Source organism: Aethalodelphis obliquidens, unplaced genomic scaffold, assembly GCF_003676395.1.
Source record: "Aethalodelphis obliquidens isolate GAN/ISIS:26980383/991018 unplaced genomic scaffold, ASM367639v1 scaffold23, whole genome shotgun sequence".
Classification (NCBI taxonomy): Eukaryota; Metazoa; Chordata; class Mammalia; order Artiodactyla; family Delphinidae; genus Aethalodelphis; species Aethalodelphis obliquidens.
The window spans coordinates 11,503,332-11,520,701 of record NW_020837967.1 but is presented as its reverse complement, the minus strand read 5'-3'; the positions used below and the strand labels follow the sequence as shown (position 1 = coordinate 11,520,701).

The 17,370-nt window shown below is 35.6% G+C and overlaps 1 protein-coding gene across 1 annotated transcript in view; it reads right to left on the bottom strand.

The window, feature by feature from the left end:
- MALRD1 (MAM and LDL receptor class A domain containing 1) overlaps window positions 1-17,370 on the bottom strand; it is a 604,410-nt gene that overhangs the window by 380,873 nt on the left and 206,167 nt on the right. Inside the window, exons 21-22 of the mRNA XM_027121490.1 lie at window positions 4,253-4,429; window positions 1,600-1,762 (exon numbers count right to left, since the gene is read on the bottom strand). Of these exons, the coding sequence (XP_026977291.1) occupies window positions 1,600-1,762; window positions 4,253-4,429 (340 nt within the window). The remainder of the gene's footprint in view (window positions 1-1,599; window positions 1,763-4,252; window positions 4,430-17,370) is intronic.

Genomic DNA, 17,370 nt, shown 5'->3' with positions numbered 1-17,370 from the left:
AGCTTGGAGTTCTACTATAAGCCATAGAGTAGAATAAATGACATATAAGAACTGTTTCACAAAGTAAAAAATGTCAGACCTTCCTTGGCTGAAGAAAGGACCTAGAGAGAAGGGGAGAGGAAAACTAGAGAAGATAGAAGTTTAGGAACTGCCCCCTTCTCCAGGATTTTGTCATGTAGAGCACATCCATTCATCATTATCTGATTATTAAGTATTCCTATTTAAAATATATTTAATTTTGTGCCTTGTAGCCTTTAATTCTAAAGCAAAAATATATTGATCCTAATCATCAACTAACTCACTCAACAAATAATTATTGGGACTTAATACATCATGAGCCTTAGAAATGATGCAATAAATGGGAATCACAGTCCTTGAAATTCCTCAAGGAATTTACAGTCTATTGGAGGCAGAGGGTGAGGGTCAGAGACAAGTTAAAAGCCGATTATATTCCTTTGCTTATATGCTGCCATGTTTCTGTTTATACTTTTACCACCTAGAAGTGAGATTCTAGTCTGCCTTTTTCCTTACAGAAATATAGTTTATTAATGAAGTATGGCTTATCTGCATGAGCCACAGAAACTTTCTGAAATTACCCTGTGCTTTTTTACGTCAGAAGCAGCCCAAGGAAATTTTGTATCCTGAAATTTCAAAAATTACTTGCCAACTGTCAAATGTGATCAAAACAAAGCAGTATGAATATCTACTACTCTATTACTTTGGGCATCCTGGCTGCAGACGTTTAAATGAAATGATGGTAAAACTGGAACCATTTTAATAGAACAAAAGGGAGCTCAGAAAACCAGGGTGAAAAAGTCAGCCCAGGGAAAGAAAAATCATTGTACACTTAAGATACCGTGGTCCCCTTGAGTACAAGGTCAAATTGGCCAGGGCAATGATGGACTGGACAGTGGATATACCTTTAGTTTTCTTTGAAGCAGCAACCTAGGAACTGGGGGTCATGAAGCTTGAATGAGGATAAGTGTGAAGGCATAAAGGTTTGGAAAAGATTCTCTGTAATATAAATGGGGATTCCTTTGTTGTCTTCAGTAACATTTCCTTGAAATCAATTAAAGGAAAGAGGAAGAATGGGATCTTGTAGGAAGTGAGCACTCAATATATTTGTGGACAACAAAACAGGGGAAAGGTATGAGTTATTAAACCTCGAAAGGAAAGACCAAAATAAATGATGATAAAGAGCAAAGACTGGAAGAAGAGGGAAAGGGGCAAGGTGTTGGAGAAGCAGCTGAAAAAGGAAGAAAAGGAGAAAAGATATTTGGAGGGGAAGGAATGAATAGATAATTCTAAAACAACATATTAACAGTGCTTGTCGATGAGTGGTGATATTACAAATAATTTTTCTTTATTTACTCATGCTTTTCTCTGGTTTCTATGACTTTTATAAGAGCATTTACTATTTTTTAATTAATTTTTTTTTTTTAATTTTGTAAGAAAGAGTACACTTAGCCCACTTATGCTCTCACTTAAACCTTCATCTTTACAAGAGCATTAACTTAGGGTAAGGTGGTGTGGCAGGAATTTGGGAACTGCTTAACAAATAGTCCCTAACAGACATGTTCCAAATGCGTGTTCACTTACGTTGTATGATCCACTGACGGCCTGTGATTTTCCTCCCCATGATGAATACTGGTTCCATTACCAAGTCCCCACCTGAACGTGTTTGAATCTTGAATTAATTTTTCTGAGATTGGCTGGTACCATCTACACAGGCTTCCTTTTTCAAAGCTGCAAACTTCCATAGCTTGAATAGGATGGGACAGAGATAAGATGAGCTAATCACAATAAGTGTATTAATAAATGGCGATTTCCATCTGCATCAGCACTTTCTTACTCTTGGGGTTTCTTTAAATTATAATCTAACTTTTAAGCATAACTGAAAGAATTAGGCAAATTGTTTACATAATCACTAGAAAAGTTTTAAAGAAATCTAGGTGTATGATATTCAAATATCTATATTAACTGAAATATGGAAATAAATGCACATACTGAAGATTCTGCTTTCATAAAGAAGTGAGATTTTAATTCGCTCTGAAAGCAGCAATTTAAGAATTGCCACTCTGTTCTGACACAACATTTACATTGCTTATATGACCTCCAAGTTCTGATAGGTCTGTTCTTTTTTCACAGTATTATCGCAAAGCTAAATCCCAAATTCCAAATTACTTAAATTCAAAGCTATAAGATTTACAACAGCTTTTAGATTGAACCTCTTTCCTTGAAAGTTTTCAATATTCTTGTAATGACTGTATTCTAATATCAAACAAAATTAAAAGTCCAGTGATTTTTTAAATATGTAAGTTGTGTGTGAAAACAAATGTTTCTTTTTCTCTCCTTCTCTCTCTGATGTGTTCATGTGTCTGTCTGTCTTAAATCCTCTATTTCTTGAATAAAAGAAAAGATTCAACTCAATGAGGTCTTGTGTATACAATGGAAAGCCTGGTGTGTACTCCAGGTTTTAAATGGCATAAACGGTGACAGCATAGGCTACCACTACTATGGACTGTGGTACTTGGATTCACGATTTAACATAAAATTCACGATTTAACATAAAATTTGAGAAGGAAAACTCCATCAAAAAAAGTGATTTTAATCACGACATTCAGGTGTGTTATTTAATCTCTGATGTTAATATTGATCATATAATTATACTTATTTTGTGAAGAGATTTAGAATTCAACAGACTCCTGTTCATATTATTAAACAAGATTTTCAAAATTGTAGATTTTTTAAAACTTAGAGGACATAGAGTTTCAGGCAAGCTAAGATCTGCTGTACAACATTGTACCTACAGTCAACAATACTGTATTGTACACTTAAAAATTTATTAAGAGGGTAGATCTTATATTGTATTCTTATCACAATGAAAAAATTACAAAATATGACTGTAGATGACAAGCCGACTTATCACAATAGTTCATTTTACAAAGAGATGGCGAAGGCAAGACACAATTTGTTCAGAACTAAATGGTAATAATTCATGTTTAATCAAAATAAATAAATATTCCCATGATTTTAATAATTTAATAGTAGACATTAATTCAGGACATTTACAGAACTTATCAAAACTTCCCATCCAATCATAAATGGCATTACTAAAATTTCAAAGTTGAACTAAGAAGAAAGTCAGTATTTACTAAAGATGCTCACTAGGTGTAATTAATTAGATTTTGTGAAAACTTTTACAAAGTCGACTTATGTGTGATCAGAAGAGGATTTTAGTGTCTTCCCATGAGGGAGTCTGAATACCACAGCATCGTCCGTTATATTATCTTACATCTGTGATGCACAGTACATCCTTCTGACCAACTCGAGTTAATTACTGTCCCATCTTATTCACAGAGTGAATTAGCTTTGATTTTATGAGGTTTTTTGGCCTGGATTAGTTTATTGTGTATTTGTATTTTTTAAGTTTTAGAATTCCTTGACGAGGCTGACATAAGATAAATTAGAATTTCACTATACGCTATATTATCTGTATGTTCTAAACCGTCAGTATTATCAAGACACTTGATCAATATTATGGTAAATTCACATACAACTTAATAAAGAGCAAGGAAGGGGAAAAAAATCACAAGTGTTTATTCCTTCTGATCCTGTGTTTTGCCCATTCAGACACAGATTAATTTTTCTCCTCTCATTTTGTATCTTTGACTGAGAAGTTCACTTCTAAATTAAATAATTTGCCTTGATCCATTCAGGAGAAGCCATAGATTGGCAAGTGTCAATAAATGAAAACCATCTTTCAACAGTACCTAGCCGTTGAAGTGTCCACATGTATTAGGATTGGTTTTCTTATTAACTCTGCACATTTGACATAGTATTCATTTTATGTGTGCATTTTGACAATGGTAAAATTTGAGCAGATTCATCTAATTTGAGGGTATTATGCTTCTTCCCTAAACATTTCTATTTAGTGATTGTGACAAGCAGAGAAAAAAAGGGGGATGAATAAAAATGATAAATGATAGCTCTGGAATCAAGCTAAGTCCATGAAAACAAGTATTTTGAATTTAAATATTAATTTAAAGCCACTTCTTGTTGGACATGATACAAGAATGTATGCTGATTCTTCTATCATTTTCTATACAAATAGTCTTTATGTTAAGAAACTGCTTTAAGCCAGGTTGAAATTTTCTAACTAGGACGTTATGCCACACTACTTGAGATAACACTAGCATTTTCTTATCAGTTTTATGGCTATATTTAATGCAAAATTTGGAAATTCACGTACCGCAGGATGATTCATCTGATTTGTCAGGGCAGTCATATCTAAAATCACATTTCTGGATATTTTCAACACATTGACCATCAGAGCTGCAAACAAATTCATTGTCGGTACAGTTGTGTGGAGGTAAGTTTACTGGAACTAAAGTTTCTGGTGGAGTTGGAAGGTTCACTGGCAAATTACCTTGAAACAATAGACAAGTATCATTTTGCAGATTTTTCCATTTCTTTAAAGATTTCACACAATAAACTTTATTAAGTATGCTTCACACTCAACATTATAAAGAATATTTGATAGTAGTTGCTAATCTGCTGAACTTCTTTATGTAAGCATATAAGTTGGGGTTCATGGCTTTAGTAATGGCAAATAACTTTATATATCTTTGATTATAAAAATAAGTGAAGGTGCAGATGGAAATTATTGAAAAGCTCTTCAGAGCTCACTGAACAAATGAGGGGCTCAAGAACAGGGCTTGGAAGATTAGCAGGAAAAAGTGAATCCCAGGTGCTGGCGTTAGGAACCAGCGTCAAGGTCAGGTTAAACCTTCTAGTTCACTAGGTGAATAAACTTTGTTCTTCCACTGCTACAGCGAACTTAACATCTCCTCTTTGTTTCAGATATCCCCACACAGTTGGGATTCAAGGTTGCAAGATAGACCCAAACCGAAAGTGTTCACCCAGAAATATTTAAATAAGCTATAATTTCTGATATTACAGAGTTTAGAAGAAATTTATAGAAGTTGATTAATTTAGACAGTAAGCTATCCAATAAGCACTTATTAATAACATCGCTGTGTCATATACATGGTAGATGTAGTGGATTTAAAGCCAAACATGCTGTCACTGCCATAAAAGAGTTTACAGACTAGTGGATAAGGCAGTCAGGAAATTCTTTCATTACAGTTCCATGGGATAAGTTTAGGATAGAGATTTTAACATGATGGAGGCAAAAATGACACCTATCCCTTAACTCCTGTATTCACATCCTCAGACCATGGTATATGGTGGGTACACTATCATTGTGAAGTGAGTGAATACATATACAGATGGATGGAAGGATGAAGGAGGGATGGAAGGATGGTAGAAGGGATAGAAGGATGGATGGATGACAGAGTGAGTGAATGAATAGATGAACAAAGGTTAAGATTGTACAGTATATTAAGAGAACACAGGAAAATTCTGTATCAGATGGGGAAGACTTCCTGGCATGGTGATGTTTAAACTAAGTTTTTAGTTTTCATTTTTTTTTAACTTTTTATTTTATATTGGAGTATAGTTGATTAACAATGTTGTATTATTTTCAGGTGTAAAGCAAAGCGATGCAGTTATACATATACACTTTTTAGTTTTAAAGGATGATTTGTTGCTGGGTAGATAAAGAAGGGTACAAGGTCTTTTGAGGCAAGGAGAAAAGACTCATGTGAAGACAGAGGAATGTATTTTCCTGTTGTTTTCTGGAATACTGTGAGAGTTTGACAAGAAGACTATCTTGGGATATGGTAAGAATGCATCTGATGGAGTCATCAGATACGGGACTAGAGAGGAGAGGGTTATCAGGTCACAGAGAGCTAAGTGGGACCAACCAGGATTTTGAAGTAAATATAAAAAGCTGTGGAGAAACACCAAGATATAAAATTTCCACTTCAAGAAATACTTATCAGGCATTAGCGTGGAGAATGATTTGCTGGTGGCTCTGACATGGGGAAGAGAGAACAGCTGAGCTTCCAGGCAACTAATAAACCAAAGCAGAGATGTTTTGCAGGGGACAGAAAAGACCTGAGCAATATTACACATCCAGTGTCTAGAGGACTGGGGATGTGGGTGCTTTGGGGAACTTGAGGAGAGTCCAATAAATAGTACTTTATTTCTTAGCTCAGGCTTTGAAGCAATTAAGAACTAAGACTGAAGCATAGGGCAGCTAGTAGATCAAAATATCAACCTTTTTACGGATGAAGTCGATACTGGAAAAAAATAGCCTGTATCTGTAGGCAGGTAATCTTTCAGAGTGTGAAACACAGACTAAGTTATAACCTGTGCTGGCAATTTCTATACAGAAGCTGACCATTGTGAACTACAGCAAGGAAGAGCTGAGCACATCTCAGGCTTCCTTCAGCTAACTCTCTCCACAAAAAGAGGAAACTAAGAGACCAGGTATGCATGTGCAGGCTCTCCTTGCAAACTAAACAATCCATTGTTGCTTTTCCACAGTTTACATTAGCGTTCACTGTTGGTGTTTTACATTCTGTGGGTTTTAATAAATGTATAATGACAGGCTTCCACCATTAGCGTGTCATACAGAATAGTTTCACTACACTAAAAAACCTCTAGGCTCTGCTTTTCTGTCCATCCCTGCCCCCAATCCCTGGCAAATATTGATCCTTTTACTGTCCCCATAGTGTTTTCCAGAATGTTATATAATTAGAATCATACAGTATGTAGGCTTTTCATGTTGGTTTCTTCCACTTATTAATATGTATTTAAGTTTACTCCAAGTCTTTTCAATGGCTTAATAGTACGTTTCTTTCCAGCACTGAATAGTATTCATTGTCTGGATATTAATCCAGCACTGAATAGTATATCCATTGTCTGGATATACCACAGTTTATTAATCTCCTACTGAAGGACATCTTGGTTGACTGGGCATCTTTTCATATACTCATTTGACATCGATGTATCTGCTGTGGTGAGATGTCTGCTCAGATCTTTTGCCTGTTTCTTAATCTGTTGATTTTCTCACTGTTGAGCTTACAGTGTTCCTTGTATATGTTGGATAACTCCTTCATCAGATAGGTCTTCTCCCAGTCTGTGAACTGTCTTCTCCATCCCTTAAAAATGTCGTTCACAGAGAAGTTTTCAATTTTAATCAAGTATAATTTATCAATTATTTCTTTAAATGATTGTCTTTGGTGTAGTATCTAAAAAGTCATCACTATAACCAAAGTCATCTAGATTTTCTCCTATGTTATCTTAGGAATTTTATAGTTTTGCATTTTAGATTTAGGTCTACAATCCACTCTGAGTTCACTTTTGCGAAGGATAAAGTCTGTGTCTAGATTCTTTTTTTTTTTTTTTTTCCCACATGGATGTCTAGTTCCAACACCAGTTTTGGAAAAGACCATCTTTTTCCCATTAAATTGCCTTTACTCCTTTGTCAAAGATTAGTTGACTATATTTACATGGGTAGATTTCTGGCTCTCTATGCTCTTCCAATGATACAGTTCTCTGTTTTTTCACCAATACCACACTGTCTTGATTACTGTAGCTTTATAATAAGTCTTGAAGTTGGGTAGTGTCAGTCCTCCAACTTCGTTCTCCTTCAATATTGTGTTGGATACTCTGGGTCTTTTGCCTCTCAATACACACTTCAGAATTAGTTTTTCTATATTCACAAAATAATTTGCTGGGATTTTGATTGAGATTACATTAACTCTATAGATCAAGTTAGGAAGAATTAACATCCTGAATATAGTGCGTCTTCATGCATGTTTTTGTATCCTTATCTCAAACATACATGTTCCATTTAAAATATACACTATTTTGTGTCTTAGAAAATTTTACATAAATAATATTCATATTTCTTTTGAATTTGCAATCTTGACTCCAAACATATTTTTCAGATTTATCTCTATTGTTACATAGAGAATCAATTCATTCATTTAACTGGTTAGGGTATTCGATTAAATGAAGACCTGGAGTCAAATATTTATTGTACGAATAGTCTGTAGCTGGTATATCTCTTCTCAAGCAGGACAGTAACAATATCTATAAAGTGCGCTACAATGGATGTCTTTGTACATTTCTCTTTGCAAACATATGCCAGAGTATTTCCAAGGCAAGGTACCTTGAAATGAAATTTCAAAGTTATAGAGTATGTAATCAGTCAACTTAAGTAGTAGTTTTCAAAGGTGGTTTACCCATTTCCACCCAGAAACGTGTGCATTTCTCATATCCCAGCCAACACTTGGCATCATCAGATTTTTTTTAATGTTTGCCAGGGTAACAGGTCTGAAATAATAATTCCTTGATATTCTAACTTGTATTTCCCTAATTATTGAGACTTTTTTTAGGGGCCACACAAGTATCTTACTCTCGTTTTTGACTAACTATTCACATACCCTGCTCTTTTTCTCTACTAAATCCATTGTCTTTTCCTTATTAATTTACAGGTTTAAATTAATCCCATATTCTCCATACTAATCCTCAATCATTTGTCTAAGTGACAAATATGCTCTCCTAATCTAGTCTTGCCATTTTCTATGGTGTCTTTCAGAATAAAAAACTCTAATTTTAATATATCAATCATTGTCTTTATGGTTTGTGCTTTAAAATTTCACTAAAAGTAATCTTCCCTATTCTAATATCATAAATATGTTTTCTATAATTTCCATGAAATTTTGATAGTTTTATTTTTCATATTTAGATCTTTCCTCCCTCTGGGCTCTACTGTTATCTATTATCTGTGATGAGAATCTAAATACAATTTTTTTTCACATGAATGGCCACTTTTTGATCTATTAGTCTATTGGTGCAACTCAAACTTCTCTCATTTATCATTTTATATTTTATTATGAAATATATTATACATATATAAGAATGAACATAAAATATATGCCTGGTTTAAAGAAGAAGAATAGACATATATTTACCTTCCAGTTTATGGAAATGAAATTCACAAACAGTTTTGAACCCTCCAGTGTTTCCCCGCTGACTCCATCCCCTCATTGGCATCTCTCCTGGTTCACAGTACACTGAAATTTTTGTTTTATTTCTTTGCTTTCATTTGTGTTTACATTTTCTTCATTTGCATATATACCAAATAACGTCTTACAGTGCTTACTTATTAGCTTATGTGACTAAATAACTTATTGTGAAATTCTTAGAATAGTGACCATATACATGGAGCACCATGTAGGTCCTTTTTAAATAAATAAAATGTTGTTTAGATTCAAACTTTAGATGAATGGACTCCACTCTCTATATAATCTGCAACTTGATTTTTTTCTGAACATTGTACATTCATCCATCCAAACTAATGTGTGTTCTTGCAGTTTAGCTGTGTTGACTGCTGTATAATGTTTCACTATATGAATATGTAACATATGTTATATAGCCATTCTACCATCAGTGGTTTTTGAGTTGACTCTGAGGTTTTGTTTCTTTGTACATTTCTCCTGAGGTACCTACATGTGGAATTGCTTGGTCACAGAGGATGCACATCTAAATTTACTAGATAATGCCAAACTGCTTTCAAAAGTAATTGTATCAATTTCTATACTTCTCAGTAGTGTATAAACATTCTGGTCATACCACATGCTCATCATCCACTGGTATATCTAGAATTACCCGTACGTGTGCCATTTTCTTTGCTGTCTCTTCCCTTTTGCATCTCAGCCCTTGTTGAGCTCATTCTGTCTCCTTTAAATGTTCACATTTACATAGTTCATTTGGTAGGAGTCTGGTGCAGTGAAATCATTTTTTGTTTGTTTTTGGATGTCATGCTCTGAGTGCCTATTTTCACCCTCATTCCTGAAAGAATTTTGCTTTGCTCTAGACGGTTATTTTTTCTCAGAACTTTGAAAATAATTTCAACTGTCTTCCTACTTCCATTCTTGCTATTGTGAAGTCATCTATTAATCTGATTGCAGTTCTTTTTTAACTGTATTTTAATCTCTGGCTATTTTTACCATAATCTTCCCTTTCATTTATTTTTTTCTAATTCATTTCCATAAGCCTAGACCTGGATTTATTCTAATATTTTGCATGAGGTTGAATAGGCTTCTTAAATCTTATGTTAATTCTTAGCCATTATATCTTTGAAAATTGCTTCTCCTCCATTTTCTTTATTCTCTCTCTGGAACTCCATTAGCTTTTATGATCTATCCTTCAAGTAAATCTAACCCTTCTATTTTCCTTTTCTATCTCTCTCTGCTGCTCCCTGAAATTTCCTCATAGCTATTCTCCAGAAGACTAATCACAGCATTGATTCAGCTATTTAATTCATCCGCTGGGATTTTTATTTCACTGATTTTATTTCTCACTTCACGATGGCCAATTTGCTACTTCTTTCAAAATTTTCTGGGTTTTTTTTTTGGACAACATCATGCTATTTTCTTATGTCTTAGAGTCCTTTAATATTTTAAATTATTTATTAGTTTTCTATTTTTTGCATAACAAATTTCCACAAACCTTAGAATTTTAAACTAATAAACACTTATTATCTCACACAACTTATGTAAGTCTGAAACACAGAAGAGGCTTAGCTTGGTGGGTTCTAATTCAGGGTCTCATAAGATTACTGTCAAGATGTCAGCCAAGGCTGCAGTCATCTGAAGGCTTGACCGGGGATGGAAGACCTGCTTTCCAAGGGGGCTCATGCCTGGGAAGTTAGGCTACTGTTGGCAGGAGGTCTCAGTTCCTGGGCTTTCTCCAAAGGGCTGCTTGTGTATCCTTCAGACATGGTGTCTGACTTCCCCCAGAGTGAGTGATCCAAAAGAAGACAGCAGAAGCCTAGCTTTGGAAATCACACCCAGTCATTGCCACATGGGTCATTAGTTACCCAGGTCAGTCCTACTCAATATGGGAGGTGCCTGGTCCACAGATCATGAATACCAAGAGGTGGGGATTACTGGGGGCTATTTTGGAGGTTGGCAACCATAATTTTTTGTGCTTGATTTTTATGTGAGAATCCCTTATGATCTGGTTTGTAGAAGAGTCCTTCTAGATTAACTTTGAGTTGTTTCTTTTGGAACCCCACTGGTACCTCCACCCAGGGACGATATACCCCTTTTGGCCCTCCTCTCCCCTTTTCCTGCCTCTCATCCATCCTATATTCTCTTTACTCCCTAACTCTGGCAATCACATTATGCTTTCTGTTCTATTTTTCTATTTCTCTCATATGGGCATTTCTCTTTTGTAACCTCAGCTTAACATTTAAAAAAATGCATGTTACATTTGACATTTCTAGGTATATGTAGTGTTATAGTTTTCAGATCATCTGGTCTGCCACATTATTAAAATCAGTAGTCTTAACTGCATCTTTAGGCCTGGTTTCAATTTATACTAGGAAACAGTCCCTCACTTAAGAAGAAATCATAGAGATGCGTGGCTATCTTAGAAAAAGGAGGTAGATGAGTCTATATTCAGGAAAAATAGAGACAACTCATTTTCTATCTCAGAAATGATCCAGGTAAAATGACCTGGATCCCAGGTAGGTAAAAATATCACTACTCTAAAGAAGAAATAGGAAAACCTTAAAATTCTTTGTCCTTTCCTCATTACTCTTTGTTATTCTACCAGAATTAGTGAATCTTAAAAGATAAGTGTAATATGTTTGTATCTGAGAGCAGCACCAAAAGAATTATTGGAAGAAAGTGTTTCTTACTCCAAAGTCCAATTCTGGAAATGGTGGTATAACTGGAAAGATGGAGTTGCCACTGATTCCTTGGGATCTGCCATGTAGAAGTAAAACAGAGCCCAGACACATGGTTAGACCAAGACATCATGTGGAGCCTGAGGCATGGCAAGGACTGCAAGCCTCCTGACACATCTCTGACCCTCACAGATGGTTTATACTTTCATGTAAGGAACACGACGAAGTCAGTTTGTTTTACTTTGCTATGACTCAGAGCAGTATTTCTTATTAAAAAATCCTGCTCTTAACTCAGGTGAGAGGCCCGCGTACCGCAAAAAAATATACATATGTATATAAATTGTGAACAACCTTAATAGTAAAACATACGTAGAACAATAAGCCCATCTTAGTCAGTCTGGGCTGCCATAACAGAATCCCACAGACTGAGGGGCTTAGACAACAATTTATTTCTCACAGTTCTAGAGGCTGAAAGTCCAATATCAGGGTACCAACGTGGCTGGGTTCTGAGGGCTTTATTCCAGGTTATGTCCTTACGTGGCCTCCCTTGGTATATGCATGCAGAGAGAAAGAGATCTCACATCTTTTCCTCTTCTTATAAAAGCACTAATCCCATCATGAGGGCATCAACTTCAACAACCCAAATTACCTTCCAAAGGCCCCACCTCCAAACACCATCACATTGGGGGTTAAGGTTTCAACATATGAATATTGGAACATTCACTCCATAGCAAAACTTGTGATTTTTTTTAAACCTATGATTGTTTAGAAATGCTGAAGTTGGTAGCAATGGTAGAGTTAATGCTCTTAAAATAAAAAAAACACTAAAAGCTTTGCAGATGAGACAAAATTGAAAGGTGAAATGCAAATAACTGAACACCAAGAAGCAGAGATTAGTCTGGTTTGATCTGATTTTCTTCCACATCCCTAAGCCAAAGGGAAACCAACTCACCTGCACAGCTGTCACCCTAGATGACTCAGGCTCCAGTTGGACTCAATGTTCTAATTCCTTGCTCTGTGAATTCCTTGTAACAAATATGATATACTTCATGCTACCCTAGTATAATCTTTCCGGTAAAAACAGATTTTCCAACTTCTTTTATACTAGACTTCCCTCCCGACAGCTATTCCCACACTGGTAATTAAACAAGTAAAAATTTTAACATCCTAAGCCCTTGATAAATTATTGCCAGCTTTAGACATATCACAACTGTGTGAATTACTTGACTAATATGCATGGTTGTTCTTTATCTCCAAGTAACAATGCGTATGTTTTTCTTGTGACTTCTGATGTTAAGAAATACATTTAATTTAAAAATCTAAAAGTCTACTTGAGGTTTAAACATAATCAATCTTCAGAAAAATTAAAAACTTGAAATATCTACAGCACCAGAAGAAAAGCATTTCCTATTGTTCCTATTGCACTTAACATAATAACCTGGGGTTATAACCACAAGCTGAAACGACTATATTTAGCATAATCATACTAAAGTGTCTGTGCTAGGTCTACTTCCTAGGATAGTAGGTTTTACTGAAACATAGCTACTCTTTGGATATGATTTATTAACAATTGTGACACAGCTCTTTGCCTCATATGATGCACTGTCTCTTTTTTTTTTCTTTCTCCAGTAGCAAATCAGCTCTTTTTTGAAATATTTTTGCTCTACCACATGGATTCAATAAAATTTTCCAGGTAGCACAAGATATTTTCCATATTTAAAGACATTCTACTATCTTTGAAAGTGACTAAAAATAAACTTAACTAGCAGTTGGACAATTTTCAAGCTAAAATTTAAGTATTTCAACAGCCTTCTCCACTTTTGGTATTTAGCATTTCCTTCAATTAAAAGATGACAAAATTTTAAAGTTTTAAATTTAAAATAGGTTAAACCAGTTATTTGTTGAATTTTATTTTCTAGAAACTTATTGGGTTGGCCAATAAGTTCATTTGGGTTTTTCATAAGATCTTATAAATAAAATACTAAGTTGCATGGACCATAGGCTTTGGGCAAAATTGTTCCCTAGGTATATGCTCAATCACTTTACGACACTACACCAAAGACAATAAAACCAGAATATTTTAGATTACAATCACTGAGTCTCAAATTTCTTCATTTTTGCCTTGAAGTGTTTTACTGAACTGCAAATATTTCCAACATTTCTAAAATTTTCTTCAGAGGCTATATTTCCTTCTGAAAAATATGGATAAAAGAGGACCTCAAAGCAAAATGCTTTCATTTAATTTACTATCCTGATAAAAATGTAATGGATACACCAAAGCTTAGTATTAGAAGGTAAAAAGCTGCAGGTGGGGCTTCCCTGGTGGCACAGTGGTTGAGAGTCTGCCTGCTGATGCAGAGGACGCGGGTTCGTGCCCCGGTCCGGGAAGATCCCACATGCTGTGGAGCGGCTGGGCCCGTGAGTCATGGCTGCTGAGCCTGCGTGTCCAGAGTCTGTGCTCCGCAACGGGAGAGGCCACAGCAGTGAGAGGCCCGTGTACCGCAAAAAAAAAAAAAAAAAACCCAAAAAACTTGCAGATGATATCTGAAAAATGAACACAAAAGAACTCACACATTTTGCCACTGAAACAAACATCACTCTTTTTAGAAAGAAGGGAGACTTGATCAAGCACAAATAAAGCTGGTGAGATATTGAGGTGAAGGAGTAGGGATGTCAAAAATTCAATCAACTCAGCCAGTTTAGCAATAACAACAACAAAAACCATTCAGTGGGTAGGGGAGGAACATCATAAAAATTGTTAAGCATTCTCTAAAGAGTTACCATACTTTCTCAATTTTAAGGTATCATCAGTTGCAAGATATGTCACTGACTTAGTAACAACTTTCCTGCGAAAAGAAAAACACTAATTCCTTGGACAGTGATACTCATTCTAATAATTAGTAGTTCTAGTAACTAATAAATCTAATACACATGCTGAATTCTGAAATTTTAACTTTGATGAAAAGTGCGTAGGTATTTTTTTTCAGTTTGCAAACAGTGTGTTGTGATGCTATGTCGTCACAGATTTATTTTTCCAAATAACCCAGCTATCTCACCAATAATCTTGGACACAAGAAAGAAAACTCCTGTTGCATGTATTCTGTTAAAAGACACACACTCCTTGCTTTTCTGATGGAAGATGGAAGGAATAATGCAAAACAGATACTTCCTTTGGGATAATATTTTAAAATCTGAATGTCTGGCAACAGTTCTTCCTAAATCTACTCTGAAGGTCTAATTCAAGGTGAAGGGAAAGCTATTTAACTTTGCCATTATTCCACATCATTATCTACTCTGGGAACAGACAACATCATCACACACCGATGCAAAGAATCATAGGATTCTATTGCATGGTTAAGATTGTCTACTTTCCCTAGAAATGTAATTAATCTTGCATAAACAGCTGTTTCTCTATTTTCCTCCTGAATTAGATTTAAAATGATAATCTACATCATCGAAGTATTGAAACAAAGGAGATACGATCCATTATTGAGAAGGGATTTGAAAATTGTTGGAAACAACTAGAAGTTAGAAAATGAGAGACAACCTAACCTAGAGGAACAAGTAATGATGGTCTAGGACAAAGTGAAAAGAAACTAAGTTTATGGCATAAAAACTATTGAGGAAAATTAATAAAAGTTTGCAGTTAAGAAGCTCAGTCATTCGAGTCAACAGCGTTTTGAACCAAGGTCATGGCAGAGGTAATGGAAAAAGTAGAACAGATGTGAGAAATATTTTGGAGTTTAAGGGGAAACTTAAAAGTTTAAGGGGAAAGCCAAAGACGACTATAGTATTTCAATCCTGGGTTGCTCGAGGATACTGAGGTCATCAAAAGGAACAAGGGAGACGTAGGGGAAAGAGAAGTTGATTTTGAGGAAATAGGTAAAAATGAAATAATCTCCTCCTTTTTAGTCACTTTTAGTATAAAATAAAATTACAGGTTACAAATCTGCTCTTTGGACATGAGGTCAATAGTTTGTGTTTTTTTTAGTTTTTTATTTGTTTTGTTTTGTTAATCAAGGAGGAAACATGCTGTGGATAATGTTCATATTGAAAGCAAATCAATGTCTGTAAGTGAACCTACGCGGACTGATCCCACCTCAGCTAACATGATGTCATGACAAAACACTGACTGATAATCAAGAGCAATATTTCTATTAAAAACCTAATTTTTATTTTCGTTTTCATCTTACGGTAAGATCACATCAGCTTCCTTTATGAAACCTATGGCTTCAGCAGGCTTTGTGGTTTCTGTCCAGAGTTTCTTTTGCTATGAAGCCAACATGAAAACCACGCAGTTCAGTCTTTAAAATTCCATATTTTTCTTCCAAAACTTAAAGCAGAAAATTGAGACTAACAGTGTGTACCTGATATTTCACATCTCTGCCCTTGTTTCTGGCAGCTCTCTTCCCTCTACCTTGGAAACATCAGCCCCAGAATGCATGTAGCAGGATAATTAAAGCAGCAACAGTAGCAACAATGACTTGTGTTCCCTTTCTGTATTCTTTTTTGTTCCCCTCTGCCACTGGGGTCACAGCCATTCTCCCTAAGCAAAGACTGGGAGGCGATTTGGCCCTGAAATCAGACCCCTTAGGTGAAAAATCTCATTCCTACCCTCAATTGTGCATTCTTACCCAGGTCACCGATGCCCTTTAAGTTTAGTTTTTCACACCCATAAAATGGAAATTGCTTTCTCTTCCTTGGGTGGTTAATGTATTTGATGAACAATATAATAACAGTGATAAACATTATGATCCAAAGAAGCAGACATTGTACTCTGCCACTTTATAGCTAGAGAGCCTTGGGCTGGTTAGCTCCTTCTCAGTTTGCTCCATAAACTTGGGATAACAAAGGCATCCATCCTATTCAACATTCAAGATCTCTTCACCTGTGATGGACCAGGCACTATTTTGTACTCTTAAAAGAAAACAGGATTATGTGAGATGATACACAGAGTGATATATGGTATTAATGTAACCATTTATCAGCTCCCTCCCTTCTAAGGACTTTCTGTATTCTCAGCCCCTGCCAAGTTCCCTGTCTGTGGCAAATACTTCCCTGAGCCATTGTCGGGCTTGGTCACTTGACTTGCTCTGACCAATGGAAATGAAGACACATGATGCCCTAATAAAAGCTTTAAGTATGCTTTCTTTTTCCAACCCTCTGACTTAAAAACAGAATGTGTCAGACAGGGACTTGGTCCATCAGCCTGGGTCGCATATAGACAGGACCCACAGAACAGAGATACATAATTGAACTACACAGAATTATACAGAGCTATGAACAAGAATTACATGCTGCTATTCTTCTACGCCAAACCACACGCTTAAGAGTAAGAAATAAATGCTTGTGATTGTAAGCCACTGAGATTTGGCTGTCTGCAGAAGCTGACATACAACATAGTGTCTTACATATAGAAGTAATTAACATTTTAACAATAATAATAAATTAAAATATATAAACACTTAAAAAGATATAAACATCTCTCCACCTATCCACCCACCTATCCAACAGATGTTTATCGAGTATTACTATGTGTCAGATACTGTTTATGCTACTGAAGGTATGGCAGTGATCAGATAAAATCCCTGCTCTCATGCCACTAACGTTATTATGGCGGAAATAAAATTTGACTATAAGGGGATGCGTGTTGTGGAGAAAACACAGGGGAAGGAGACAGAAAATGTCAGGTAAGGAGATAAGAAGAGATGTGTGTGTGTGTGTGTGTGTGTGTGTGTGTGTGTGTGTGTGTGTGT